Source organism: Phyllosticta citribraziliensis, assembly GCF_038025025.1.
Source record: "Phyllosticta citribraziliensis strain CPC 17464 chromosome Unknown J3D65scaffold_14, whole genome shotgun sequence".
NCBI classification, from domain to species: Eukaryota; Fungi; Ascomycota; class Dothideomycetes; order Botryosphaeriales; family Phyllostictaceae; genus Phyllosticta; species Phyllosticta citribraziliensis.
The window spans coordinates 313,685-341,262 of record NW_027117351.1 but is presented as its reverse complement, the minus strand read 5'-3'; the positions used below and the strand labels follow the sequence as shown (position 1 = coordinate 341,262).

The 27,578-nt window shown below is 57.0% G+C and overlaps 11 protein-coding genes across 11 annotated transcripts; 8 read left to right on the top strand and 3 right to left on the bottom strand.

Moving 5' to 3' along the window:
* The first annotated feature begins 579 nt into the window (after positions 1-579).
* Positions 580-3,603, top strand: J3D65DRAFT_150922 (uncharacterized protein). The gene is made up of 3 exons (XM_066794083.1): positions 580-694; positions 772-788; positions 844-3,603. The coding sequence occupies exon 3, from the start codon at positions 941-943 to the stop codon at positions 3,470-3,472; it is 2,532 nt and encodes an 843-aa protein (XP_066650490.1). The 5' UTR covers positions 580-694; positions 772-788; positions 844-940; the 3' UTR covers positions 3,473-3,603.
* Positions 3,604-6,058: 2,455 nt separating this feature from the next.
* On the top strand, positions 6,059-9,435 carry J3D65DRAFT_607317 (ATP-utilizing chromatin assembly and remodelling N-terminal-domain-containing protein; the record flags this gene model as incomplete). The annotated part of the gene is made up of 8 exons (XM_066798496.1): positions 6,059-6,061; positions 6,126-6,191; positions 6,254-6,312; positions 6,373-6,505; positions 6,555-6,657; positions 6,715-6,731; positions 6,779-8,376; positions 8,427-9,435. The coding sequence occupies 8 exons, from the start codon at positions 6,059-6,061 to the stop codon at positions 9,433-9,435; spliced, it is 2,988 nt and encodes a 995-aa protein (XP_066650489.1).
* Positions 9,436-10,928: 1,493 nt separating this feature from the next.
* On the top strand, positions 10,929-13,089 carry J3D65DRAFT_640630 (SCA7, zinc-binding domain-containing protein). The gene is made up of 3 exons (XM_066801813.1): positions 10,929-11,027; positions 11,108-11,269; positions 11,330-13,089. The coding sequence occupies exons 1-3, from the start codon at positions 11,003-11,005 to the stop codon at positions 12,727-12,729; spliced, it is 1,587 nt and encodes a 528-aa protein (XP_066650488.1). The 5' UTR covers positions 10,929-11,002; the 3' UTR covers positions 12,730-13,089.
* Positions 13,090-14,358: 1,269 nt separating this feature from the next.
* J3D65DRAFT_597173 (histone-lysine N-methyltransferase SET9) lies at positions 14,359-17,409 on the bottom strand (the record flags this gene model as incomplete). The annotated part of the gene is made up of 3 exons (XM_066797843.1): positions 16,917-17,409; positions 16,013-16,854; positions 14,359-15,493 (listed from the first exon to the last, which is right to left on the bottom strand). Exons 1-3 carry the CDS (start codon positions 17,031-17,033, stop codon positions 14,359-14,361), a joined length of 2,094 nt encoding a protein of 697 aa, XP_066650487.1. The 5' UTR covers positions 17,034-17,409.
* Positions 17,410-17,488: 79 nt separating this feature from the next.
* Positions 17,489-18,735, top strand: J3D65DRAFT_640628 (mitochondrial 54S ribosomal protein uL14m). The gene is made up of 4 exons (XM_066801812.1): positions 17,489-17,606; positions 17,710-17,794; positions 18,073-18,306; positions 18,420-18,735. Exons 1-4 carry the CDS (start codon positions 17,592-17,594, stop codon positions 18,488-18,490), a joined length of 405 nt encoding a protein of 134 aa, XP_066650486.1. The 5' UTR covers positions 17,489-17,591; the 3' UTR covers positions 18,491-18,735.
* On the bottom strand, positions 18,545-20,004 carry J3D65DRAFT_640625 (DNA-directed RNA polymerase II subunit RPB9). The gene is made up of 4 exons (XM_066801811.1): positions 19,851-20,004; positions 19,629-19,800; positions 18,982-19,071; positions 18,545-18,923 (listed from the first exon to the last, which is right to left on the bottom strand). Exons 1-4 carry the CDS (start codon positions 19,928-19,930, stop codon positions 18,873-18,875), a joined length of 393 nt encoding a protein of 130 aa, XP_066650485.1. The 5' UTR covers positions 19,931-20,004; the 3' UTR covers positions 18,545-18,872.
* A 328-nt stretch (positions 20,005-20,332) lies between these two features.
* Positions 20,333-21,420, bottom strand: J3D65DRAFT_672023 (uncharacterized protein; the record flags this gene model as incomplete). Its single annotated transcript, XM_066803442.1, has 3 exons — positions 20,333-21,162; positions 21,216-21,331; positions 21,392-21,420. 3 exons carry the CDS (start codon positions 21,418-21,420, stop codon positions 20,333-20,335), a joined length of 975 nt encoding a protein of 324 aa, XP_066650484.1.
* A 1,049-nt stretch (positions 21,421-22,469) lies between these two features.
* J3D65DRAFT_648360 (peptidyl-prolyl cis/trans isomerase) lies at positions 22,470-23,111 on the top strand (the record flags this gene model as incomplete). Its single annotated transcript, XM_066802384.1, has 3 exons — positions 22,470-22,472; positions 22,529-22,932; positions 22,991-23,111. The coding sequence occupies 3 exons, from the start codon at positions 22,470-22,472 to the stop codon at positions 23,109-23,111; spliced, it is 528 nt and encodes a 175-aa protein (XP_066650483.1).
* Positions 23,112-23,217: 106 nt separating this feature from the next.
* J3D65DRAFT_150511 (uncharacterized protein) lies at positions 23,218-24,190 on the top strand. The gene is made up of 2 exons (XM_066794082.1): positions 23,218-24,015; positions 24,169-24,190. Exon 1 carries the CDS (start codon positions 23,329-23,331, stop codon positions 23,938-23,940), a length of 612 nt encoding a protein of 203 aa, XP_066650482.1. The 5' UTR covers positions 23,218-23,328; the 3' UTR covers positions 23,941-24,015; positions 24,169-24,190.
* Positions 24,191-24,356: 166 nt separating this feature from the next.
* J3D65DRAFT_561157 (uncharacterized protein) lies at positions 24,357-25,298 on the top strand (the record flags this gene model as incomplete). The annotated part of the gene is made up of 1 exon (XM_066797504.1): positions 24,357-25,298. One exon carries the CDS (start codon positions 24,357-24,359, stop codon positions 25,296-25,298), a length of 942 nt encoding a protein of 313 aa, XP_066650481.1.
* Positions 25,299-26,805: 1,507 nt separating this feature from the next.
* Positions 26,806-27,189, top strand: J3D65DRAFT_640614 (uncharacterized protein; the record flags this gene model as incomplete). The annotated part of the gene is made up of 1 exon (XM_066801810.1): positions 26,806-27,189. A coding segment is annotated over exon 1 (326 nt), but the record flags the coding sequence as incomplete, so codon positions are not given.
* Positions 27,190-27,578: the final 389 nt, after the last annotated feature.

Below are 27,578 nucleotides of genomic sequence, written 5' to 3'. Positions count from 1 at the left end.
GGGCTGCCATCCCAGAGCCGCCTCTGGGCTTGACCCTTCCTGTCCTGCCTGCCTGCCTGCCTGCCTGTCCTGTCCTGTCCTGTCGTCTTTTCTCCCCACACGTCGCCCGCTGCTCTTCCTCTCACCACCACCTCACCACCCGCTTCCTCCTCCTCCATCCCCCATCCCCCCCCTTCGTCCATCGCCCATCGTCCATCGTTTTGTCCCCAGTCTGTCCCTTGCTCGCCGCTGCGTCTTTCGCTCAAGTCAATACCACCGTCATTCGCTTGACCGTCGCTCGTTCAACATCCCTCCTCGCAGTTTGTCCGACCACGCTTCTTCCTCGGCCGCATTCCAACTCCACATATTGATCAATCTGCCCGCCCTCTCGCCAGAAGTCAAGAAGCCCGCCTCGACACCCTTGCGACGCCCACGCTCGTTGCCCTCGTGCCCTCGTGCTCCGCAAATAATAGGAAAAGGGGCCCGCGACTCTGCCTACCACTACTCTGGCCTTTCACACCGCCAGCTGACTCGCCCTCATCTCCCTCCCCGTCCAAGACTTCTCGTCTTCTGTCCAACTCCTCTCCTTCTCCTCCCCACCGGCCAAAATCTCTGTCTCCGCCCTGCCAACACCGCGACGCTCGCTATCGTAATCCCCGCCCGGCGCTTTGGTTGACCTGTTCGTCTCCTGCGCGCGCGCCCCCCTCTGTAACGAGTACGTCCTCTCCGCCCCTGTCCTGCAGATCTCATATCCGCCGCCTGTCGCACTCGTGGCTAACGTCTGCTTTCCAGCCCGCCTCGATCCCACTGTAATTCCCTGCGACCCTCGACCGCCCCGTGCGCTCCTCTAATATTTGCTCTGGTCCGGTACGAAAGGCACCGGACGCTGTAATACTCCATCACGGCTGTTCTCTCTACCAGTGCGCGGGACGGCTTTGTCCTGCCACCACACTTGCTGGCCATGCAGCCCTCCGACTCCACCCCCACCGGCCCCAGCGCCTCCCGCCTGAGCTCCTTCTCAAAAACCTCCCTTAACGGCGGCGACTCGACCGGCTTCTCGCACGGTGCCTTCCATTCGAACCAGCCCTCCATCTCTGGCTACGGCGATCGCCATCCTCAGAGGAACCTGCCCTCCATCTCGACGAGCAGAATAGGTTCCATCAACCAGACGGGCCCCGACATGCAGACTCCAGGTACCGCCTTCGACATGAACTTTACGCCGCTGCTGCCCTCGCAGCTGCTTCTGGGCTCCCCTTTCCAGCCCGGCTCCCCCAACGCCTTTGGCTCTCCACAGTTCCAAAACTTTTCAAGCTTCCAGACCAATGGCGCCCAGCAGCAGCAGCACCAGCAACCTCAGATTGGCAGCCCGATCCAGCAGCCCATGTCGCCGCAGCTGTACCAGAGCATCATGTCGCCCACCGGCATCAGCCCCCCTTCCTTCTTCGCCGGCCCGCAATCCCCTCCCACGGCATACCCGAGCCTCGCAAACCAGAGTCTGGGTGGTCTGGGTGCGCAGATGCACATGGCCCCGGGGCTGGTCTCTGGCACGAGCAGGACGGTATACCTGGGAAACATTCCTCCAGAGACGACTGCCGAGGAGATTCTTGGCCACGTCAGGAGCGGGCAGATCGAGTCGGTCAGGCTTTTGCCCGACAAGAACTGCGCCTTCATCTCGTTTCTCGACAGCAGCTCTGCCACTCACTTCCACTCTGATGCAATCTTGAAAAAGTTGTCCATCAGGGGCCAGGATATCAAGATTGGCTGGGGCAAGCCGTCGCAGGTGCCGACGTCGGTCGCCCTCGCCGTTCAGCAGTCGGGTGCCTCGAGGAACGTGTACCTGGGCAATCTGCCCGAAGATATTTCCGAGGAAGAGCTGCGCGAAGACTTGGGCAAGTTTGGGCCCATTGACACGGTCAAGATCGTGCGCGAAAAGGCCATTGCCTTTGTCCACTTTCTCTCCATCGGCAACGCCATCAAGGCCGTCGCACAACTCCCCCAGGAGCCCAAGTGGCAGCCTCCGCGCCGCGTCTACTATGGCAAAGACCGTTGCGCGTACGTCTCGAAGACGCAACAGCAAAACGCGGCCCAGTACCTTGGCATTGCTCCTGGGTACGCCCATGTCCTCAACGGCGCCGACAGGGATTTGATTTCGAACGCATTGGCGCAGCAGTCTGTCGCTGCGGCCGCCGTCGCTACATCCGCTGGCGGACCCAACAACCTCGGAAACAGGACCGTTTACCTTGGCAACATTCACCCTGAGACGACCATCGAGGAAATCTGCAACGTTGTCAGGGGCGGACTCCTGCATCATATCCGTTACATTCCCGACAAGCACATTTGCTTCGTCACCTTCATCGATCCGACCTCGGCTGCTTCGTTTTACGCGCTCAGCAATCTCCAGGGATTGATGATCCACAACAGGCGCCTCAAGATTGGATGGGGAAAGCACTCTGGAGCCCTGCCACCCGCGATTGCTCTCGCCGTCAGCGGCGGTGCCTCGCGCAACGTCTACATTGGCAACCTGGATGAGTCGTGGACCGAGGAACGCCTGCGCCAGGACTTTTCCGAATACGGCGAGATTGAACTGGTCAACACGCTGCGCGAAAAGAGCTGCGCGTTTGTCAACTTTACCAACATTGCAAACGCCATCAAGGCAATCGAGGCCGTTCGTCAGAAGGACGAGTACAAGAGGTTCAAGATCAACTTTGGCAAAGATCGCTGCGGGAACCAGCCGCGCCAGCTAGCAAATTTGAGCCAGCAGGCCCAGCAAAATGGCGGACAGGAGAACCTGAGCTCCCCATCTCCGTTGAACGGCATGGGTCCTAACAGGGCCCAAAACATTTCGCCCACCGGTTCAGGCACGTCAAACAGCGGCTTCAATGCGTTGCAGGCGCCCGCCCCTGCAAACATTCTTTACCAGAACCAAAACAACCCCCTGATCATGTACTTGCAGGCCCAGCAGCAGCAACAGCAGCAGCAACAGCAGGCCCAGCAGCAAGCTCAGCAGCAACAGTACCACCAGTCGCAGCAGAGCCTGGATCCCTTTTCGAGCGCCCAGCAGTCGCACCAATCGCAAAGCTCGCAGAGTCAATTCCCCAGCCCGCAGGCCGCTTTCTACGCCGCCGACAATGCCAACGCCGGCCCGGCACACTCGCACCACGGTCCCAGCAGCTCCTTTAGCTTGACCAACGGCAACTCGGTGTCCAACTCCAACTCTGGTTCTACTACGATTGGCGGCCTTCTCGCCCCGACCAACCTGGGAACGAGGAGCGCGCAGCACGCTCGCGCAGTCAGTCTGCCAGTGTTTTCGCAAGGCCCCTTTGGTCAGCCGAGCAGCAGCAGTGCCGCCACGAGCCAGGCGCAGAACCAGAATTTTGGCAGCCTGTCTAGCGGTCTTGGCGGTTTCGGCGCCGGCAACGGATTCGGTCTTGCCATCCAGGATCAGCACGGCGGGCTGCCCGGCTGGGCGGAAGAGGAAGCTGGCGCGCAGTAAGACGCTCCGGGTCGGCTCCTTTGCTCAATCGGTCCCGGCTGATGGCACGTGTTCGGCTGACGGCCGTCCACATCGAACCATTTCTTCATCTTTTTCTTTTTTTTTTCTTTGATTTATTGCCATTTACCTCCACGTTTGGGGCTCGTATCGTCGGACTCCGTTTCCTTCTTACTGTGGATAGTTTCTCACACTTCGTCGCTTCACTCATCCCCGTGTCAAAGCATCGCGTAGCTGCTAGTTGCGCCGGTGCGTAGATACGATATGTACTACCCACACCCTTTTGTATTACTGGCGACGCACTGCACGCGACGGGGTTTTCATGTTTCGTGCTGGATGAATGTAGGGTATCTGCGTGTTACGACGTTCGCTCATCTTCTTTTCTCTTTTGAAATTTGTCGAATCGCAATCTCATTTCAATCACGTCTTTTTTTGGTTGGTTGCTGGAATCCAGTGACGGAACTTACACTTCCAAACCATACCCCCCTTTTTTCTGATTTTACACCCCCGCGCACGAGAGATTTTGAGACTGCACCTTAATTCTTGCTTTGCCTTTCTTTTTCTTTTTGACTTGCTTTGCCTCTTTCCCTTCTCGCTTTACCTTTTCCTTGTCTCTTCTTCCTTTCTCTTCTCTCTTGTGTGATTGAGATACTCAGATTGTATGCATGCGTGGGGGGAGGGGGAGACATGATGGACTTAATAGCCAGGGTGCCGTGCTTAGGGTTTGGTTACGGAGCACAGGAGCAAAAAGGAGATTGCTAGCAAAGTGCAAGGCCAAGGGCTCCGCCCAATTTGGTTGTGTTTCCTCTGGGGTTGCGGGGATGCGGGGATGACGATACACTGAGTTCGATCGAGTCTGGTCGAAAGGGCAGAGAAAGAAACCCCCATCAATGAGAGTCGGGGAAATGGGAGAGGAAAGATGGGGAGAAAAGGAAAAAAAAGTGATGGAGGAGGTGGAGGGGGGCAAATGTCAAGATTCGAGAATAGTAATGGAGCGTACAACGTGACTGGATACTTTTGGTACTTGCGTGCCGTGTGTTTGATTCGTGAGATGGGTTTCCCTATGTCGATGAGTTGGACAGCAGGTGGGAGATTGCCGGCCGGCACCTGTCGTGGATGGCGTTCGGTGCTGAGGTATCTCCTTGATCCTGGAGCATGCGAGCTTGATGGTGTCAATCATCTCGATTCAAGGCTCTTGCCATGGGTCACGGCGCGTATAAAAAGGAAAATGGGGTCAAAGGGAGTAGCGTTGTTGTTGATTAAATAGGTCAACCCTCTCACGGTGTAGTAGTGGGATTTATCCAATCCCAAGGAAATGGAGATGTAATGGGTATTACAGTCCTCCAGGAGGATGTCTGAGAAGCCTGAGGTGTGCGCCATGGTTTTTAGCAGCAAAAGCATCCCACTGGCAGTTGGACAAGCCGCCACAATGGGTGTCGAAAGAAATAAGACTTCCTAGCAAAATGAATGCGATTAGGGAGCATTCGTTCACTGCTACAGCTATTATTTAGGAGCCATAATCTGCTTTTATAGTCACGCTTAGGGAGCATCCATTCACTGCTACAGTTGCGCTTAGGAAGCATTCATGCGCTGCTGCAGCTAGACCCAGGGTGTCCCATCTCTTTCTACACCCGCTGCGCCGCCAAGCATCAGCTTGGAAATGCTCGAAAAACGGGGATGGAAATCAGGAACATTATTTTTATCTCGTCTCCGCGGGTCAGGAGGCACGTCATGTCGCTGGAGAGCACATTGCAGACATGGCAGAGCGGTGGCGGCGGGAGACGTAGCGAAGCACACAGACTTCGGACCCTATTCGGGGATATCGATGGTCCAGGGTTTGACATGTCGGACAGGGACTGGAGAAGATGGAATTGGAATGATGCGAACATGGTACTGTTGAGACGGCCTCGTAGGGAGGATTCGAATGAGCCCAAACACGGCCGTTGTGGGAGGTGGATGGGGTGTCGGAGGCGACAAGGTGGATTGGGATGGTGAAGGGTACTGCAGGTGTGCCAGCAGGGGGCAGCGCCAAGAACCTTTCCGCAGAGCAGCATAGCGTGAGGAACAGCACCCACCTACCTTGTCTCCTCTACCTTCAGAGCTTCTACCTTTTCCTCCCAGGCGATCTCCACGTTCTGCCTCTGCCGCGCACAACACCACCACCACCACCACGCCCGCCTCACCATTTGTCGCTCCCCACAAACGCCACGAGCTACGCGTCTGCGCCCACTCGACGCGTTCTACGAATTATAGATTGCCCGCTCCCACACGCTTTCCGCCCACAACCACCACAACCTCCCCACCCACCCTCCGCCTGGTCGCTCCGCGAGCTGCCGCCTACCTCGACCGTCGCCGTCCCTCCAGGACCAACCCCCATCGACCGCGCCATTTCAATTCCTCGCCAACCACTGCTTCTCGACGCTCAAGCTGTACCGCCGCGCTTAACTCCGTCTTGCGGACAGCTTCTCGTAGGGCTGAAGAGGGTAGAAATACAAGGACAGACTGGGCCCTGGCCCACACTCGTCTACCCAGAGCCAGCTCAACCTGCCGCTGCCCACCGCAGTGCCAGGACGAACGGCTCCGCCTATCATGGTGAGCACATCTCTCCCCTCCCGCGTACGCTGCCGCCGCGGTCGAGCTTTGCTAATCGGTCAAGGTTTTTTACAAGAGGTCGCCCGTCCAGTATGTCGCGGACCCGCACATTTCCGACGAGAACACACAGGTACGGCGAGCTTGCTTCTGCGAAAACACGGCATATTCGGGCTGGTATTGACGTGGTTCCAGGTGTGGATGATAAGACAGACGGGCGAGGTCTTTGTCGAATATGAAAAATACGCCCATAGGTGCGCCCTCTTTCACCTCCAAAATCTAATGGGTACCATTGCTAACGCGTAGCAGGTTAGACTTTTACAGAAAGGCGAGTTTGCCGCATTCACCGCATGTCGCCGGCGCAAGACTGACTTGGAGCAGAAGCATTTCACCAATCAAATCACCGGCCAGGGTAACCTGTCCTTTTTCGATGCTCTCGAGGCAGAGGTATGTATGCGCCAGGCTGGTCGTCTCGTCCGCACACTGACGAATTCAGGATGAGGACGCGCGCGAGATTCGAAGCATATTTCCCAAGCCGCTGCGGTACCACGTCTGCCGTAAGGTCCATCACTCGACTGTTCCCAGACTTGAAGAACTTGGTATGTCAAATGTCATGAATGGCAGGCACCACGCCAGCTGCTAACTTTCGTCCAAAGTGACTAGGATCTATGCCGTAGGTTTAACCTCACGCTGGCACAGGACAATACTAAGTCATTGTAGGAATTGAAGGAAGACTTTTACCCTGGCGAGCATGTCAATGCCAAACTCGACGAGGATTCCGAACAGCGCTTGCCGGGCATCGTCCGTGATAAAGTCACCTTTGCGCCATCTGCGGACTCTGGAATCTCTCCGAGCAAGATCAAACCCATGTCTCGATACTTTGTTACCGTGAAGGAGGAGAACGGCCGCAACACCGACGCGCTTCTCGACAGCAAAAAGCTATGGCGCGATCGGAGAAGTTACTCGCGATCAATCCTGCGCAGCTTCATCCGCAACATTGCGTTCTCTGAAAATTACAAGGGCGCGCCGTGGCAGGTGAAGCCTGAATTGGTGGCAGAATTCCGCCTGCCAAAGGAGGTCCCTTGGAGCCTCACTCCTCAGGGTATCGCCGAGGCCAAAAAGACTGTCAAGACAGAACAGCCCACAACCTTCTACAACTACTACAGCGGCCCAGACAACATCCTGCACAAACAGCCCCCCCAACAGTTTGCGTTCCACAACACAATCATCCAACCTCAACCGCAAGTCCCGTTTCGACCACCCCCGGGAGGCACTGGACCACCGCCTTTTCAAGCGCAACCGCCGAATGCCAACTTCGGCTCTCCCATGGGTGGTGTCCCCATCGTCCCTGTCCCGGCGCCACCGAACGGCCAATCCATGCCAGCACCCAACCGTATGGCTCCGCCAAGACCGCCCCCCCTACAGGTCATACGGCGGCTTCCGTCTATCAAGTATCCCATTGAGGATACGGAGGTCCCGATGCGTCTGAACGGCGTAATTAGACCTCCACCCAAATTCTTGGCGAACGACATTCCCAAAGACGCGCAGCCACCCAAGGAGGACCTGGGCATCCAGATGAAGAGTGTAGGACCAATGTTGTCGGTTTGGCAGACGCTGAATGTCCACGCCGAAGTGTACATTCTCGATTCGTTTACTCTCGACGACTTCATCGAAGCTTTGGCTTATCCCGGGGATGCCTACGACTGCCAACTCCTCACCGAGATTCACTGTGCACTGCTGAAACTGCTCGTCGACGATCAGGGCGAGATTCTCGTGCACAGCGAAAACTTCTCCGAATGGGACGGCGGTTCATCTAGAGCAGAAAGCCAGAGCAGCAGGTCGCCCAGTCCAGCTCGGTCCGAGACCCCCCCTGCCAGGCGCACACGAAGTAAGGTCAGCAGCAAAGATGTCGAGACTACTCCCACCAAGCCGGTCCCGCCACGCCACACCAACCGCGCTTCGGAACTTTTGTCGGATTTCGACTGGAAGGACCATCTCGCCCGCCGGGATTTCCAAGAGGGCAAGTGGCAGGCGATTGTCGTTGGCGTGCTCAAGCAAATACCAAAGACCTCGTCCAAGAGGCCCACTTGCGACGAGATCCTTGCGCACCTCGTTCCTTCGGACATGGAGCCTGAGCTTGAGACGGTGCGGGAGCAGTACAACAGCTTGGACATCAACCTCCGCATCGCCATTCTCGACACACTCAAAAGCTACACCCTTGCCACTGAACCCCTCCGCGAATACATGGTAAACTGCAATGCGAACATGACAGTCATTCGCAACCAGAAGATTGTGCAGCAGAGGGAAAGAAAGGAGCTGTAAGTATATCCTTATCCAATCGCCATTTTGCTAACAGAATGAAATTCAGGCTCAAGAAGATGGCTGGTCTCGAGCAACAAAGAAAGATTGAGCAGGGCAAGCAACCATCCCATTCGCCGCAGCCCGAAGCCAATGGCGACGTCAGCATGTCCGGAATCACTGATCCTGACGCGAATGGGGAGGACGAGAAAGAAGACGCAAGTCCGAACCGCGGGCGCAAGCTGCGCAAGTCCAATGCTCGCAAGCGAAAATTTGTCGAAGACGAACAGACGCGTCTAGAGCGCGAGAAGCGGGAGAAGGAAGAAGCTGAAAGGGCCAAATTCCGCATGCTCCTCAACGAGATTGAAAAGACTGCCGCTGCTATCAAGGCGTGCGAAAACGAAATCAAAAAGTACGACGAGGAGCTTCGGGAGAACCAGTGTCAACAGCTGCGCCCGCTGGGTTCTGACAGATTCTGCTACCAATACTGGTGGCTTGAGCGATGGGGAATGCCACTGGGCGGCCTGCCCACGAGCTCTACCGCCGAATACAACTACGTCAGCGGCCGTCTCTGGATCCAAGGACCCCCGGAACTCAGCAAGGGCTTGATTGAGGAGGAGTCACCGGAAGAAGAGGCAAGGAGCAGGCGTGAGTCTGAGCTTGGCATTACCATGGCGCAGCGGCGCGAAGAGGAAGAGGGGCGGGTCCGGCTCTCCAGTGCGGACCAGTGGGGCTACTACGACGACCCAGAGGACGTGCAGAAGCTTCTCGAGTGGCTCGACGACCGAGGCAGCCGCGAGCTCAAGCTCAAAAAGGAGCTCACCGCCTGGCAGGATCAGATTGTCGAGTACATGGTCAACTGGAGGGCGCACATGGAAGACATGGAGGCCCAAAAGCTGGCCGAAGGCGATGAAGACAAGAAAATCAAGACGCGGCAAAAGGCGACGCACGCGGAGAACGACGCGTCGAGGTATTGGTGCTTGCGGTGGGAGAACAGCTACGCCGTGGACGAGCTGGGCCACCTGCACAGCGAGGAGCCGCCGAAGAAGAACAAGAAGACGAAGGGCAAGAAGCGATGATGGAGGCGATCTTGAACCCGACCCTCCTTCGACGCTGGCTTGCCGAATGAGCCGTCCGCGCGAGCGCTGTTAGCCTGCCACGATACACGACCCTGGATGACGCGAAAATCAGCTTGTCGCCCGACCTGCGTACCTGTAAAATGCCCCGACCCGACTACAATTCTTACCCGACGCAGCCGACGCGGCGCTCTTCCACTTCTTCTCGAAACTTTACTGCGCCAGCCCCGGCGTGGAGACTCTTCCTCGCCATTGACCGGCCCTTTTCACAAAACGATAGATCCACGTAGAGAAGCTCGGGCACGTGCATTGTGCAACCTCGCCACCGTTCAGACGACTGACGGGCCACTGCCTCTCTCCATTCCTCCCTCCTGCACAGACTACGAGCATCGACGAAAGCGCGTATACCGTGCTCATCAGTCGTCTCAATCCCCGCTTCGTCTGTGTGTGCTCGCTCGTGTCATAAATGCAAAGATCTTTTGTCTTGCTGCTTCTTCTTCTTCTTCCCTTTTCCCCTTCTTCTTCTCTTTGCTTGCTTGCGCTACTTTCTCCTCCTCATGAGCATTTTACGGCGCGTGTATGTACGTATCTCGGGCGGGCGAGCGAGCGGTGATGTGGAGCCAGTGGTGAACGCGAGGGAGCTGCGAGTCTAGCTGAATGAATCGGCTCGAATTACGGTCGCGAAACTGTCTTCCCACGTATCATGACGGATGCACGTGCGCACGCACGCTTGGCGGTGGTGATGACTGGCTCAACAAGGCAGAGAGGGTGTAGAAGGGTGGCGTGTGTGGGTGTGTGTGTCTTTGGCGCTGGGCTGCTGGGTGTTTGGACGCGGTGCGTACGTGTATACGCCTTTGTGCCTGGGGTGGACAGACAGGTTTTGGGTCGTCTACCTATGACAGGAGGTACCTAGGGAGTGAAAGGGAATGGAATAGAATTGAACTGAATGGAGTGCAATGCTATGGAGTGCAATTGATGGCGTTGCGTGGTGCCTGAGTGTTGTTCTTTTCTGTGTCTCCTCGTTGTGGTGCGGTGATATTTACGGGTTGAGTGTCGTGTCGAGGTTGCAATTGTTTGCCGCTGTTTTAGTTGTGGTGAGAGGTTTAGAAGAATTTCGGAGTATTTTAGTGTGCGTATGTCAGGGACAGTGGTAAAGAGTATTTATACACTTGTTCGCGAGTGATTGCTGCTTGTGCTTCTGAGCCTTAAGGTAGTCACTACTGTGCCCTATTATGTCCGCACTTTATAAATGCGTGCATTTCCGCTATTCATCATATTAGTGAACCACTACCATGACGCTAAACCCTAGTTAAATAGCAAATGGAAAAAACAGACATTCAATTCATGCCTACGTAGCTTTGTCTTCAGTAGTTTGTTGTTGGAGGCACGGTAGGTAGGGCCGTGGCGTGGCGTGGCGTGGCGTCAGGCGGCGGCGCTCCCGGGCGGAATGGAAGGCTGGGGTTGGCCGATGATCCATCTCCCCCACACGACCTCCTACACCATCCAACTTTCGCAGCAGCTCCCCCGAGCCCGCTTTGTACGCCCAACACATACGCATCTCGCTAGAATCATGGTGGCGAACGGCGCCCGGAAGAGTACGTCGCACCTGCTTTTGCCCGCACTCGCGTGCTTTCGCCTCACTTGCGACGGCTTCGAGCTGACAAGTCGGACACAGCGCCAACCGCCCCGGGCTCCATGGGCAAGCAGGGCTTGGTCGACGCACACGCCGCCGACGCCGTCTTGAAGGACAAGGAGAGGAAGCCTCTCAAGATCAAGCTCAAGCAGTCGGCGGCGAGGCAGACGCAGCCGGGGAACTGGAAGGAGAGCGAGATTGTCGGTACGCTTGCCTGCGCGCGCGCTGCTATTCATGGCCGCATGCTGACACCCTGATGTCTAGATGCGAACAATAAGAAGATTGAGGCCCCGGGAGGCTCGACGTCGCCGCTAGTCAACTCGCTCAACGAACACATCCTCGCCGCCTTCACGACCAACCGCCCCTTGGACGACCAGCTCGACACGGTCCAATGCCGCCACTGTCGGCGCCCCGTCCTGCGCACGTCGGCCAAGGACCATATCAGGGACTGCCTGGACAAGAAGCAGGCTAAGCTCAAGAAGAAGAAGGAGGCAAAGGAGGCAAAGGAAGCCGCCATCCGCCGCGAAAAGGGTCTCCCGTCGGAGGATGAGGGTCCGCCCAAGAACGCGCGGAAGAGCGCCAAGGGAGCGCTGGAAGATCACACAGGGGCAAAGAAGACGAAGAAGCGCAAGGCAGATGGCGATGCGGAGAAGGCGCCGGCTACTAAGAAGAAGAAGAAGGACGAGCCCAAGGCCAAACAGGCCAAGGCCAAGGGCCCGGTCGACGTGGAAAAGCAGTGCGGCGTGCTGCTCCCCAACGGCAGCATGTGCGCGCGCTCGCTGACGTGCAAATCGCACTCGATGGGGGCCAAGCGCGCGGTGCCCGGCCGCTCGCTGCCCTACGACATGCTGCTGGCGCAGTATCAGAAGAAGAACCAAGCCAAGCAGCAGCGCGCGGCCATCGACGCCAACGCGCCGCTGGCCGACGACTTCGACAACCACGCGCCCATCGACTCGGACGAGGAGAAGGACGCCATCATGGCGGCCATTGTGCGCTCGCGCCCGGCGCCGCTCGTCACGCGCCCGCTCATCGCCACGCGCTCCAAATACCAGAACGTCCGCATCAAGGAGATGCTGCAGCAGAGCATGGGCGGCCGCAACGGCTCCGGCCTCTTCTCCACCGGCGCGCCGCCGCCGCCCCCGTCGACCGCATCTACAGACCCGCACACCATGCCTTCGTCCTCGTCCTCATCTACTTTCCCCCCCGCCGCCTACCGCGGCCTCGGCCTCCTCGGTGCCATATTTGGTGAACCGCACCAGCCGCCTCCCCTCATGACGCCCGGCGGCGCTGGCACAAACTCGTCGTCCTCTGCCAACGCAACGGCCGCCGCCGCAGCAGCCGCCGCCGCGGGACCCGGCTCCGCGATGGGACTCGGCGCGGGCGACGACGTGGCGGCCATGGGCTTGTCGTCTGCCAACGCTGCCGCGGTGGCTGCGCGCCGGCAGTCCAATATGGGGAACGTGGGCGGTGGCGGCGGCGGTGGGCCGCGCCAGATTCTCCCCGGCCAGTTGCCTGGGCCGTCGCCCAATACGTCTGGAGGGGGAGGAGGTGGCGGTAGTAGTGGCGCAGGAGGTGGAGGAGCAGGCGGAGGCAGTCGAAAGACGAGCTTGAATGCTGCGGGCATGGGCGGCGTCAATGGTGTTGCGGGGGTGGGTGTGGGATAGGCGCTGTTTTGTCCACTCTTTTCGGTCGTTGTTGTTGCTGTCGTGGTGTTTTGCCTTTATCACCCCTACACCTTCTTCTAGTCCTTCTTCTTTTCCTTTGCAGGCATGTCCTTTTTCTCCCTTTTTTCTATTCCCTTCACGGCGGCGGCGGGTGGCGTTGGCAAACGCCCGTCCGCTTGTTTTTGTTCATCACTTATATTATACCGTATGATTCCATGATGGATGGATGGATGGATGGATGGTGGCATGGCGTACGGAGAGCACTGGGCTGGGCTGGCTGGCTGGTTGCATTGAGCAGGCGAGCAGGCGGGACAAGGGCTATACGGTTGTTGTTTTGGGGACGGACCGGGAAGTGGATGTACCTAGATTGGTACTGATTGATTGATGCATTGATGCATTTTGCCTGACCGTTTGGACTGTCTGTCTATCTGATGCTGAAGCGGACATGGCAGAGCAGAGACGCCGTGGCGTGGTGTGCTGTGCTGGGACTTCATACGATCCTCTGGCATGGCACGGTGACTCTGCACTCCCACCTTCGCTGCTGAGGTACTCACCTACCTACCTTACATTCCAAACCAAAGATCGGAGCACTGCGATCAAACCCCCCTCTCCATCTTGTCTTTCTGTAACCGGGAGCTTGATGGTTTGTGTATGAAACTACACCGCTGTCGTATGCATGCAAAGTAAGCAGTGACTAGAAAGTGTCGTTCTAAACCACCCCTTCGTCACATCACGGCAAGAACAGAAGAGAAGAAAAGGGGAGAGGACAAATTTTGATACACTGAAACTGCTAGAGATATATGCACGCGCGAGGGATTACTGATTAAAGACTAAATCTGCGCCTCTCCTTCTGAACTTGTACCCATGACCCTCCTCTACTACTCACATGCACTCGTCATTACACCCCGCTATCCGCCGTCTATTACCTCCTCGATTCGCATATTCCTTGCTCTCTTGCTTTTTTCCTTTGCTGTAGCTACAAGTACCCTACCCGCTCAATTGACCAAGGACTATTAAGGGCAATCAAGAAAACTGAACTGGCCTGGCCTACGCTTCACTGAGCAGTACTACACTAAGTCTACACGCGTATTTTTCCCTTTTACTTCACTCCTTGCTTTTAGTCCCACTCTCCCTCTATCGATGGACCGTAGCAAAATAGTTGGATGAGGCGATGATTGAACGGATGAAAAGGAAGCGGAGGAGACGGTTGAGAAGGGAAGGAGGAAGAAGAAGAAAAGAACCCTATGTATATGCTTCTGTGTGTATGTACTCCCAGCCAGCAAGCAAGCCACCCCCGGACTCCATCTCCACCGCAGCAGAAGCTGGAAATGTTACATGTACTCCGTGCTATGCTATGCCACACGCCTTTCCTTGGCGGAGAGGTGATAGGAGAGGAGAGAGTGAAGAGGAAGAGAGGAAAGAGGAAGAGAGGAAAGAGAGAGAGAGAAAGAGACAGGGAGATGTGGTCAAACCGTTCTTCGCGATTACCGAAGCCATTCCATCCATTGCATCGATTGCATAGGTTGTGTCCATTGCACCAATAGTCGTGCTCGACTGTCCCATCACGCATGCCTCCACCACGCCCAAAAAACGACGTCGCTACCTCTACCTCTACGTCTACCGCCGCGCCTACTTCGTTCCCATACTCAGCCTACTCCTAGTGCGCCGCGTCGCCCTCCGCGGCGTGCCCTCGCCGCTCTCACTGTCCGGTTCAAGCCTCAGCGACCCATCGCGCTCGCGCGCCTCGCTGGCCGCCGCGCTCCCGTGGCGCCGGACCATCTCGGCCGCCAGGTTCTTGCGCCCCTTGCGCATCTCGCGCTCCTCGTCGGGCGGGATGAAGCGGTGGATCTCGCGGTGGTCGAGCACGCGCTCCTCCGTGTCCCAGCGGCCGTCCTTCTCCGTCTTGGGCCACGCGTAGCCGTACAGCTTCGAGTGCCGCTCGCAGCGCGGGCACGCCGCGCGCGTCAGGTACGCGTCTTCTTGCACGAAATCGCCGTCGCACGTGCGGCACGATACCCACCGGCTGTACTTGGCGCACAGGAGGAGTGGCGTCAGCGTGTAGTCGCCTGGGACTCGCCGGTTGGGGTCGAAGGCGGTGGGCGCGGCCGCGGAGCCGCTGCTGCTCTCGATCGTGGGGATCGGCGCGGCCGGCTGCGACGTGGGCGGGAGGTCCTTGTTGTGCGAACGGGACCGCGTGCGGGGCGGCGTGCGTGGCCGCTCGTGGTGGACCAGCCGCTGGTTGGCATCGTCAAAGGCGACGTTGTCAGACATTTCGCTGAGCTCGGAGATGGAAGTGGAGATGGGCGTTGACGAAGGTCCTTCGGCGGCAGAGCTATCGACGTGGATGGTGATGCCTGCAGCGTCTTGTCCAGGCCTCGTCTTTGACCGAGATGCAGGAAAACCCACAGCCGCAGCTTCACCATCAGCGGAGGTCGCAGCAGTCGAATCAGAAGATGGCGGCGAACTGTCGTAAGAGGCGGGTGAGTCCGTGCTTAAGGAATCGGACTCCGAGATAACAGAACCATGGAATCTGTGTTGATTTCGAAGTGTCGTGAGCTTTGCGTAGGCGGCTCCATGTGCTTCTTGAAAAGACATGGACGAGACACTGTGACGCTGTCTGGGCCGCGCAACCTTCTTGATTCCATCGTTCGTGGAATTCCTCCTCTTGCGACCCCGATCTTGTCCCCAGAGCGCATCGTCAGTCTGCGTGCTCGTTGTAGTGTAGACATGCTGCGCGCTTGTCGTAGTATCATCAGTCTGCGTGCTTGTTGAAGTGTATCCGTGGATGCGAGTCGATGGCGATTCCTTTATCGGTTTCGATTCCTCCACCTTTTTCATGTGGCGGTAGATTTCATCAACTCTGCGCAAGAACACGTCCCCTAGCTTCGCATGGTCCCAGCAGGCCGGTGGACGGACGGTGCTCCAACATATTTCAATATACTCTCGCCACATCGTCGACCTTGGCTCTTTCCGGGCACGTTCCGCCACCAAATCCGTATCTCGGTCTGGCCAAGCGACTGATTTCCAATTTTCCCAATATCGATCTCGAATGCCTGGGGGGCAAAGCGGACTCCAGATGTCGTTGTCAAAATCGAACTTCATAGACCCGAAAACATTCTCCATGAGTTGAAAATCGTCCGGCCTTTCGACAACAGTACCGATTCTACTCCGGACGGGGGAGAAACTGGGAGACCTGGGTGGCGGATTTGGTGCCATCTCCAGTTGTCTCCTCTTGCCACCCAAATCTTGATTCTGCGGGTCTGCTTGGGCGTCCATCGGGCACTTTCTCTTCTTCCTTGACGAATATGGGGTTCCTGAGGCCGAGTTCACATCGGGGGCGGCTTCCGTCTCTTCGACCTCCTTGCTCTTGGCCGCCTCTTCATCTTCCACCGCATCTTCCTCATCCTGGGCGTCGTCTTCTTTTTCTTCTGCTTCTTCTGATTCCTCCCTCCTGGCCGGATCCCATCCGTTCCTCTGATACTTCTCGCACGTGGCGCACAGGCACTCGCAATTGTCCTCGCCAAAGTAATCGTCGCCATAAGAAACGGTAATCTCCTGGCCAGACTCGATTTCGCGCACGGAAACGATGGTCATGCCATTGGGGCCGTTGGTGGTGAGGCGGGCATTTGCCTCGCAGTCGTGATTGGCGAAGCGGGCCGGGCCCAAGAACAGTGACGACGTCTTCTTCCTGCTGCTCCTCACAATGCTGAAATCGCTCTTGTTCACGTCGAGCTTCTCCTCCTCCTTCTGGGTCAGGGCGACTTGGATGCCGCAGAGGTACTTGATGACTTCGTGCTTGCGAATGTCCTTTCTCGCGTAGACGGCGGCCTCGTGCTGCGTGATGGTGTAGCGATTGGTCGTCGCAACCTCCCAGGGGCAGTCGGGCATGTAAATGTTAATGTACTTGCGCAAATGGCGCTTGAAATGCTCGCGCTCGTCATTGGTGCCGAGGCGCTGAAAATTCCTCTTCAAGGCTGGCTCCTCGAGGAGCAGCTGCAGCGCCTTGGCCGGGTCCTTGCCGATGATGACCTTTTGGCGGAGCAAGTCGGCGACCTTTTCGTCATTGAGGCCACGGAGCGAAGAGTAGCGCAAGCGGTTCTTGCGGATCGTGGTCCAAAAGTAGACCTGAGGGCGCCCGTGTCAGCCTCGAAACGTTGGGACACGGCGCAAGGCGCGGCGCGTCTTACCTTGTCCACGAGGGCGTCTGTTGCGAGATCGTCGTAGTGAGCTAGCTGGGACAAAGTCAAGCCGCCCTTCTTCGCGAGAGCCTCCTTCAAGGGCGCTTCCTTGTCCCGCTTGGACATGTTGCGAGCTTGCCAGCGGACGCAGACGAGACGAGGACGGAAGCGTGGGCCAAGGACGAGAGAGACGCCAGTGAAAGAAAAGCAGACGTGCGAGAGAATAGGAGAGCGGGTGACGTAGGGGGAGCGTGCGTTGCAGGGCGCAAGCGCAGAAGATCACGAGGGAGAGAGTCGAGAGCGACAGCAGATGGACGCATGGGAGGAGGAGTGAAAGAGACTTGGAGCAGCGGCCAGGGAAGCGGGAGGGAGGGCGCTACCGCCGTAGCGCAGACGACATGGATATTGGCGTGGGCGAGAGGCGCGAGGACAGGCAAAGCGTCTGAGTAGGTACATGTAGGTTTTGAGAGGAGAGAGTCGAGGGGAGAAGGCTGGGGTCATGTCAGGCATCCCGAGAACCGCCAGCTCGGACGACGCCCATGTGCTACCGGACGGTACATCCTTTCAGAAAGTCAAGTTCCCGCGCGGATTTCTCCGCCAACACCACTGCTACACTACCTCAAACGCCGCCTCTCCCCAATCGCCCCCAGCGCAGACTGACGAGGGCGTGCTCCGTCCGTCACCATGATTCAGCTCAAGGTACGCCCAAGCCCAACCGCCGCCGCAGTCAAACTCGACGTCCACCGATGCGGCGAACACGGCACCCCCACGACGAAGCCTCCAAGCTGACGCTTCACCACAGTCGCTGATCAATTGCATCGACAACTCGGGCGCCGCCATTGTCGAGTGCATCAAGGTCATGCGCGCCGAGCGGCCCGCCAAAATCGGTACGAGACGACTTCTTTTGCTCCTCCGCCTGCCCTGCCCTGTCCTGTCATGCACCACCGCTCGTATGCGGCACTTTATACCAAGTCCCAACAGCGCGCCGCCGCATCTAGACGCCGCACGACCTCCGAACAAGCACTCAGACGAGCGCGTCAAAGAGCAATCACCCATCCCAACGCACCCCCAACGCGGCGCAACAGCGCACTCCAAACGCGCGCCTCCGCGCTTCACCACGCACATCCACCACACAACCACGCTAACAGCCGCTACCCACCCACAGGAGAACGCATCATCGTCGTCGTGCAAAAGCAGCGCAGCTTCGGGCCCGAGTCCGGCGGCGGCAGCGTCGCCGTGAGCGCCGCAAACAAGGTGCGCCGCGGCGACATACGGCACGCCGTCGTCGTGCGCACGGCCAAGAAGCTGCAGCGCCCCGACGGCAGCGTCGTCCGCTTCGACGACAACGCTTGCGTCCTCATCAACAAGAATGGCGAGCCCATTGGCACGCGTTTGAACGGTGAGTCGGTTCCCCATTCAGCTGCGACGGGGGCGGGACGACGGCGGACGACATTGGACGAGAAGGATGTATGGGAGTCTTTGGTGTCAGGGCTGACATTGTCTTGCGTACAGGTGTCGTGGGCGCCGAGCTCAGGAAAACGCAGTGGTCCAAGATTCTCTCCATGGCGCCGGCCCACGTATAAACCAATCAAAATATACCACGCAGAGACGATTCAAAAGGGGCATCGGAGTGAAAAGGAGTATCATATCCAATTGTACAACAACGACATATTCTCATCTAGAGCAGCAGTGCTCGGAATCAGGGTATCAGGAACCCACCGCCAGATTCTTTTTGCATCAGCACCCAAAACGCCTCCCAGGACATCATCAAGAAGAAGACAGAACATGTAGAAAAGCCTCCCAGAAAAACACATGAAAAATTTCCCCGCTCCAATGAGCAATAAACTCCCGTCCTATGCTGAGACTCCATTTCCCTTCATTTTTGATCTCGGTAATTCCGTGGCATTATGATATCCTTGACCAATCTCCCCACACCCTGGATGGACGTGGTCCGTGGACAGTCGCCTATTGCCAGACGTAGCCACAGCTCGGGCTAACGCAAACGTAGTAGAGTTTCTAAAGGCACGCGCGAGTCAGTCCTGCAAGGCATTGCTGACGCGGGGAGAAGACGTACCATGCCAGTCTCGGCGGTTCGCTGCTGCGATTGGAAGAACACCGCCTCGGTCTCGCCGCACTTGGGACAGGGGCGGTTCGTCCTAGGCAGCTATGTACAACGAGCAAGAAGTTAGCGGGCAAAGCTCGACGAGAAGCTCGGCGCGACTAACGACTGTTGCATGTGGTAGTGCAGGTGGTGATTTGTAAAGCAAAGTATACAAGTACAAGTAGGCAAGAAATCTGGATGGTGATGGAGGGCGCGGACGATCATTGGGGGTGAGGGTGTTGCTGGGAATGGTAGGGCGGCTCTGTCGCATCGAAGTCGTCGTCGTCGTCTACGTCGTAATCCTCGTCAAGGTCGAAGTAGCGGTGGTCTGCCATGAGAGCGTCGGGCATGTGGACTTCGCGCGGCGGGCGGCTGGCGTGGAGGACGCCGGGTTCCTCGTCGTCGGCCTCGATAAACAGGCCCGCGTCCTTGGTCTCCTGGCCGCACATGCCGCAGAATATCTCCTGCCCGCACATGGTGCAAAACGAGGGCACGTCGGCCAGCGAATCCAGGTCCATGTCTTCGTCGTCGTCGTCCATGGGGTGGTGGTGGTTGGGGCTTGTGTTGGTGGTGGACATGATGTTGGGGTGCATCGCGCTGCCAGCATAGGTGTTACTAACCGTCGGATCCTGGCCCAAGTCACTCGTCACGCCCGCCGTCTCGGCGGCTGTGTTGCTCAGCTCGTTGCGGTAGATGCACGACGACTGAGCCTCGGTCTCATAGGAGCAGGTTCGGCAGGCGAACTGGAGCGTGTTGTTCTCTTTGTTCTCGCGCGGGTACAGCAGGTTGGAGCTGGGCTTGTCAGTGATTGTTCCAAGATGTGGACGCGCAGGTGAGCTTACCAGTCCTCGCAGAACCTAAAGGTGATCTTCTTGGGCTCATTGTTCGAATCCGACGGCGCAGGGCTGGCGTACGCGGACATGGCGAGTTGGAGATGTGAGAGGCGAGTGGCGTGAAGAGACGGTGGGTGGGTGTTGTTCGTCGAAAGGTGTGTGGTGTAAGGTTCAAGAGGTCGTGTTGGTTATGGAGCGGCGGGAGTCGGGGACCGGGAGAGCGATTGGCTTGGCGCACAGTCCAAAGACAAACCGCTGCATGCCCCCCGCCACTTTCCGAACCAGAAGACTTCACCAACCTTTGGTTTTCGCGTCTCAGTCACAGCGTCATCTGCCCACGCCCTCAAAAAGTCACGTTGACCGTCATGAGATCTGCCATGACGCCACATTTCAAGACCAGCCATGACCCAGACCATCGTCACATGCACAAAACAACCAGCCCCTGGACTAGTAAGGCAATTCAGCAACACTTCGAATTTCCATTTTGCCTATCACTGCTGCGAAGTTACAGCAGCCGGCTCTTTCCAAGGAAGCGTCCAGCGCAGCTCTCTCACAGCTGCCAAATCATCCACGTTCAGCACCCCAACACCCTCCCGAATTAGCACCTGCCAAAGAGTTTTCCGGAACAGGCGCGGTCTGCCTGGAGTGCCCCAATACCGTGGCAATAGACCCCTGTCCGTGGCCTCATGGATTTGTGTCCTCAATTTTCTGATGCCAGCCTTGTTTCTGAAGCCGATCCATGTGATATCAATCCCCGTCGCTTTGTCCAGCTTCGCCGACGCGTAGTGCGAGTTGGAAGGATTGTACTTGAACATTGACTTCTTCTTCAAGTCGGACTTGTCTTTGAGAGAATCCAACGGAGCGTCGAGAAAGATGTCTCGGTATGTATTGTTGGCAGTGACCAACTTGTAAGACACGCCGCCTGAGCCGACGACTGTCACGGGGCCGGGAACACGATTTGTGCCGTTCCAGTGCTCAAGCCATCCACGTTGGCGGAGCGGTTCCAGAGCCTCGTTGACATGTGGCCATGCCTCGCTCGCGGAAGTCTTGAAGTCAATGACCAAGACGAGAGATTGCGATGGAGCTGCGCCAAACACGCCTGCTTGTGGTCTATTGGCGCCATCGCCTCCACCAGAATTCGCAGCCTTCAGGATTTCCGTGAGCGGCTCAATGTACAATTTGGATAGAGTTGCGTTCTGCGTGCGATCTTCTTCGTAATGTGAAACGTAAAGCTCTTGTCCATCGAAATAAATGTCTGTCTCGACGCTGACACACCCTGTGCCTAGAGCAGCAAATAGAGGAGGTGAACGCAAGTAGTCATCTGGATTAGGTGAGTCTTGGATGCCTCAGGGCGGCTTGCTTTTTTAGACTCACTATGAGAATGGCACGGTATGGGCTCGACTCCATATACAGGGCTTCTCCAGTTGCCCACAGTGTCCAGCCACTGCTTCTTTTTCCCGTGGCCTTCTTGCGGAAAGAGGAACAATAGGCTGCTTAATCGCGTCAGGACACGTTCAAGAAGAAGTAGGCCTGTTTTGCAGCAGACTTACAAGATCGATAGCAATAGCACAATAGCCATCGGTATGCGCACAAGTCGAATCAGGGAGCGGCGTCTAAACGTGCGCACTGCGTAGCGAGTAGTAGGTTCGTCTACGGGGATGAGGGGACTGTATGCATGCTTCTTGCTCCATGGTAAATAGAGCATTGTCTAGAGACTTTGATGGTTGAGAACCTGGAAGTAACCGTGGTTGATGTATAGAAAAACACAACATGACCTGCAAAGCGGCCATGGAGAGCATTTTGTTGAGGCAATGAAATGGCGAAACAAAGAGTGACGACTCGACGAGCTCAAGCTGTACCCAGCTTCAGTTACAGGAAGAGTGCCTTGGTTGGACTTGTTACAGGAGTAGCGTGAGAGGACCGAAACGCACGCGCACCCAATGAACGACCAAGGACGCTAGCCCGATCAGGCGTCTGTTGCTAAGGCGCAGCCAGACGTCGACTTTTTTTCCCTCTCAACATGCAACTGTGGTGGCTCTTTTACCGCTGCGTCAGGTTCATTCAGGCTATACGACGCAATACACGTCATGTTTGCGGCGGCGGTGCTGGTGGTATGGGTGTTGTAGCTACCCAACTATAGGGCGTCTTGGGCGGAATTCGAGTGCGTCATTGGCAAGTGTTGGCAAGGCAATTTTGCGGGCTTGACGCCATCTTGTCCGTGTGAATTCAGAGACAGTAAGGTAATTGAGGCATTCGCCAAGTCGTCCGGTCTACCATGTGCTGAGGCCACAGACCAGCGCCGACTCGGGCTCTGCCGTCGGTAGGGACACGGGACGAGGTCGACGTGAGCAGGGAAAATAGAAGTGACAGCGCCTCAGCGGCAGACGGGACGGGAGGCTCAGGTCAGAAAAGCATAAGGAAGGCAAAGGCCTGAGTCCTGAGTCCTGAGTCGACATCACAGAGTGACGTGCCGTGTGATCGACGTCCTGACGAGCACAGGCGGGCGCTAGTGGGGTAAACATCAACGCCGCCACTCCACCCACATCCTCCGCTTCTCACAACCAGCGCGTCGGCTTCTTTCAACCCGTTGCTACCTTGTCCCAAGCCTTCACCCATCACTCAATCAACATGGTGCGCCGTCTCGCCTTCACGATCCAACGCTACCTCCTGTGCTGACACCAACGCAGGCCGAGACTGGTTTGCCGCCGGGGTGGGAAGTCCGCACCTCCAAGTCCAAGGGCCTCCCCTACTACTTCAACACGGCGTCGCTCGAGTCGCGATGGGATTCTCCTGAAGGCACCGACCCCGAAAAGCTCAAGGTCTTCATGGCCTCGTATCACAGCTCCAAGGCCGACACCAGCTCCCAGGGCAGCGGCGGCGGTGATGCGATTCGCGCCGCCCACCTCTTGGTCAAGCACGAGGGCAGCCGGAGACCCTCGAGCTGGCGCGAGAACAAGATTACGCGCTCCAAGGACGAGGCAATGGAGATAATCAAGGAGTACGAGCGGAGGATCAAGGCTGGCGAAACCTCCTTGGCGGAGCTGGCCACGACCGAGTCCGATTGCACCAGCGCGCGCAAGGGAGGCGACCTGTGAGTCGAGGATGCCATCAGCGGTTTGCGGTGCGGGTGCGCTGACCGTTATGAACAGGGGCTTCTTTAAGAAGGGTGACATGCAGCGCGAGTTTGAGGACGCAGCGTTTGCGCTGCAACCCGGCGAGATTAGCGGAGTGGTGGAGACTGCGTCCGGCCTTCACCTTATCGAAAGGTGAGTGTCGCCTGGTGTTTGCCATGCGACTCACGTGGTGATGCAGCATACAACATGTGTTGGTTCTGACAATTGGCCTTGTTTGTCTGCAGGTTGAATGCTTGAGGGCCAGCAGAATGCCGTTCCGAGCTTGTCGAGCCACAGCCGCCACCGGGGCAAAGAAGGATGGTGACAGGTGGACAACCGGAGACAGGACCGCAAGGGGCTAGAAGACGACGTCAATGGATGGCACTGAGAGGTTGACTGTTTGCGCGGTTTTCGAGAATAATCTGCTCCCGTCCACGGCAGGTATTTGGCTGTGGCATGCGTGCATCGTCACCAAGAATGCGCCTTGTCGGGCGACAGGGTTGGCTGCAGAAGCTCCTGTTGGGTCCATCCTTGTTTCATGTTCGCTTCTCTTCACTTCGAGTCGTCCGTCTTCTTTCATGTTGTTTCTCGATTCCTCCTTTTGTCTGACCTGGCAACTCCAAACGTGCAGTAATTTTTTTTTTTTTTTTTTCTTTCGTCCATCCCTCCCTCCCTGCCCAAGCAAACAGCCGATCCGACAAATTCCGAGCCAGGTCAGCCTCATCGAGTGCGACGCTGCAACGTGCACCCGTCGCCCAACACCTGCTCGGCCCCTGCATGATCACACGCAAAAAAATGCCAGATGGCTGGGGAACCGTCCTAGCTGTCGGCCCGCAAGCCCCATTTGCCCTTCTCGAGCTTTCTGGACTCTGCCGTCACACGCTGCCCTGCCTAGCCGCATCCGGATGCCTGCCAGACCTTGCGTCCGCTCTCCAGCATTCTGGTCCAAGACCGTTCACATCGATGATGTGTGGATGCCACCGTGACGCCGCTTCGTCCATGTTATTCTTTGAATGACGACCCTCTGATCAGATGCCGTGTACGGTGCTAGGCACATATTTGTATGCCCGACCCTGCCCCGCAACTCACGGTCCTTCTTCCCCACTGCAGGGACTCGACCGCTGCTACCCTACAACCTGACCCGAATCTATTTATCCCTCCATCCATCCAACCCGCAATTCTTCAATTCATCGTTTCCGCTCACCTGGCTTCAGACATCTGACGGCCCATTGTTTCTGACCGGATTCACTCGCGCGTGGGACGGTGACAATACTGGTTGACCTAGACATCTTCTTCGATTCCTTTCCTTTGTACCTTTGAGACCTCTTTCAAAATGGCCATCACCGCCACGGCAAAGGCATCATACTCCACCGCCATCGGCGGCTCACCGCCTCGTCACCAGATGCGCCGTCCATCGTTCAAAAAAGCCCCGGTCAGCAGCGGACCCGGCGTCTCTGCTCCTCGCACTCACTGTCCCAAAGACGTCGACGCATTCAGCTACGACCCGAAGCATCTCCAGCGATGGATGATGCCACAGCATCTCTGGGAGCAGCTGCCACAGCAGTTGACTTCTCCTCTTGTCAGCGTCCAACATGCTGGCGCAGCCGTTCAGACTGGACTAGATCGGATCGAAGAAATTCGGACGACGCTGCTTGACAAACTGCTCGACCTGGACCGAAATGGCCAGGCACCATCAATTGAGCAAATTTCTCAGGTCATCAACGGAGCGGACCCTGAAGGGACCAAGCGTGCGCGTGCCCGTCACGACTCGGTTGCCTCTCCACTCTCAACACCGCCTCTGTCCCCAGACGGCCCTCGCCGTGCCCATGAGGCAGACACTCCATTGGACTCGGGCATCAACACGCCTCTCACGCTTCCCACTCAAATGCACCCCATTGCCATTCCCAACGCGACGAAACTTCCCGAAAGCGCCCTCTCCACGGCTCGCCTCCGCACCACGTCACTGAACGACGGCTTCATCGACGACACGCCGTGCTCGCCCATCGCGGGCCCCCAGTCACTGCCGGCGGTGATGACGCCCTCGTCGCCCCCGCTCGCCTTGCACCCGTCGTACCCCGTCGCGCCGCCTTGCCACCTGCACGAGAAGTACTACGCGGCGGAGCTGCTGGAGCTGCGCTGCGTCAGCCTGGTGCGGCTGCGCCACTCGTCGCGCCGGGTCGACGTCGAGTGGACCGAGTGCAAGCGCAGCATCGCCGACGCGGACGTCGTTCGCGAGTTTGAGGTCTGGTGGGCGGACCGCAAGCGCGACATTGTTGCGCTCGAGGACGAGGTCCTCCTGGCTGAGAAGGCGGGCCCCCCGCTTGGCGCCGCCGGCGTGGTCTAGACATTCTGTCATTCGATCCAAGCGTTGTGTCGATTCGGAGGCAGTGAGGTCTTGGTTGACCACGACGGACGTGTGGGTAGCGCCAGTGGGAGCATTCCGATTGGGAATAGTGCCTCACTCAAGCGCAGGCGCCGTCGTAACTAGCGCTACGTTTCTGGAGGTCGACCAAGCTTCTCCTGGTCTGCGATCGACGACGACGACAGCAAATCTTTGAATGACGAACAGAACCAAAAGCGTGCTGAAAAAACACAACACAAAAGAAACACCTGGGTAACGGAATACGGAACACGGCGTTGGAAATCCCCACCTACAGCTTTTGACACCTTATGCGGACCGGACCCACCTACATTCTAAACCATCACGACCCACCAACAAACGATACCATTCTCATAGACGACACAACATCCTTCAGAAACCAACCTACATTAAATTACCTACTGCTACTACTACTTTCACCACCACCACTACTGTGTGCTGCGCTCTGGAGCGCCACCACTCTTTCTTTCTTTCTTGCTCATTCTGTTCTCCCTGTTGCCAAACAAACAATCAGTCAAACAATCAATCAATCCAATAAACAAACCTCTTTTCCCCGCACTGCTGCCATCCATCGTCGCCCCTTGAATGTGCAAAGGGCGGGCGCCAGACTCTGGGTCGCGGCGGCGTTACTCCCGCGCTGTCTAGCGCGGGTGTAGGCGACCACACAACCAACAAGCTATGCGCCTGCGGGCTTTTCTTGCCGACGGTGCTCGCTTGCGCTTGCGTATTGTTTGCGTCTGTGGCTGCGGTTGTGGCTGTGGCGCTGGCTTGCTCTTGCTCCTTTGTTGCGTGGAGAGTGAGTGGTCAGAGGCAGAGCGATGCGATGCGATGCGATGCGATGCGATGCGATGCGCCACGGCTTGAGACTTGCCTTGACCAAGAATTCGAGTTTGAATTCCTCTTCAAGATGTCTGTTGCCGCAGCAGCAGCAGCAGCAAAAGTGATTGCAAGCGGCCATCTGTTCGAGGCGTTGGTCGGTGGACGACGGATGAAGAGCAGCGTTTATGTGGAGAGAAAGCCGCCTACCTCATGTTGGGTCTCTTGCTCTTGTCTCCTGGCTGCCTGGCTGCCCTGGCAAGGACAAACAAACACTCTGGCTGCCCTCGGTGCCTGCCCCTCGCCACCTTCCTGGTACCTTATCAAGGAACGGCTCTCGATCGATCTAGGTTTTCCACAACGCCGTGAGGGCAGGGGTGCATGCCATGCCATTGTCCACGCCGACGACGAATGGAAGGAACGCTCTGTCCCTTCCTGCTTGCACGCATGGGCGCACGCGAGCCAGACAGCGTTGCACTTTCCGTCAGGTCGAATCGAGCTTCTTCTCTCTGCGTCTGCTGCTGCGCCCTGGCTTGGTTCACCACGCTCATTTGTTTGGCCTAGCGTCCCACAAACCCAGATGTGCCCATTGGTCGAAGTCGAGGACTGCTGGAGTTGGGTTAGCACAGTGTGGATGATGGACGACGATGTGCGTCCGTCTGGCTGTATGTGCCTGAACTGCTCTGCCCTCCCTCCATGCACTCTCTATTTCTTTCTTTTTTTCTTTCTTGCCCCAGCTTCTTCTGCTTCTCCTTCTTCTTCACCTCAATCGGTCGGTTGACTGCTTCCTTCCTCACCTCTATACATACCACCTTCAATTTCTTCAGCACACCTGGTTACCTCACCCACCCAGCGCCCTCCCCTTTCCATCTGTTCCTGTTTCATACACTATTCGTCCCTTCTCTCCAACCTCCAACCGAGCAGAGCTCTGGTGCGTGGAAAACAACCACACAAGTTTCTCTCTCTCTTCTCTCTTGGGATTCTGAAGTGTTTGATAATGTAGGCGTATTTTGTTTTGATAATTGAACTTGTTGACGTATCTTGTTCGATTGATTGTTCACGTGAGATGCAACTGCTATCCTGCGAGAGAAGATCGCACCATGACTGCATTGAGTATGGCGTCGCGCTGTGCATGCGTGGTAAGTACAAAGATATGTAGGCAGTTCATGTCATTTGATCCTATGACACGCGGATCTGCCTGCCTGTCAACTCTACATCAGGAGGATGGGAAGAAACTAAGGCTGACAGCGACAGCAACAGCGACAGTGACAGCGGGATAGGCGTCGCGGACTAGCTGACATGACACAACTTTTAGGTTCAACCAACCAACCATGCAATGAAGTAAGTAGAAGCTACAGCCGTCACGTCACGGTAAGGTAGGAAGAGGAGCCGAAGCTTGTCGTCGCATTCTGGGTTCGGTAGCGAATT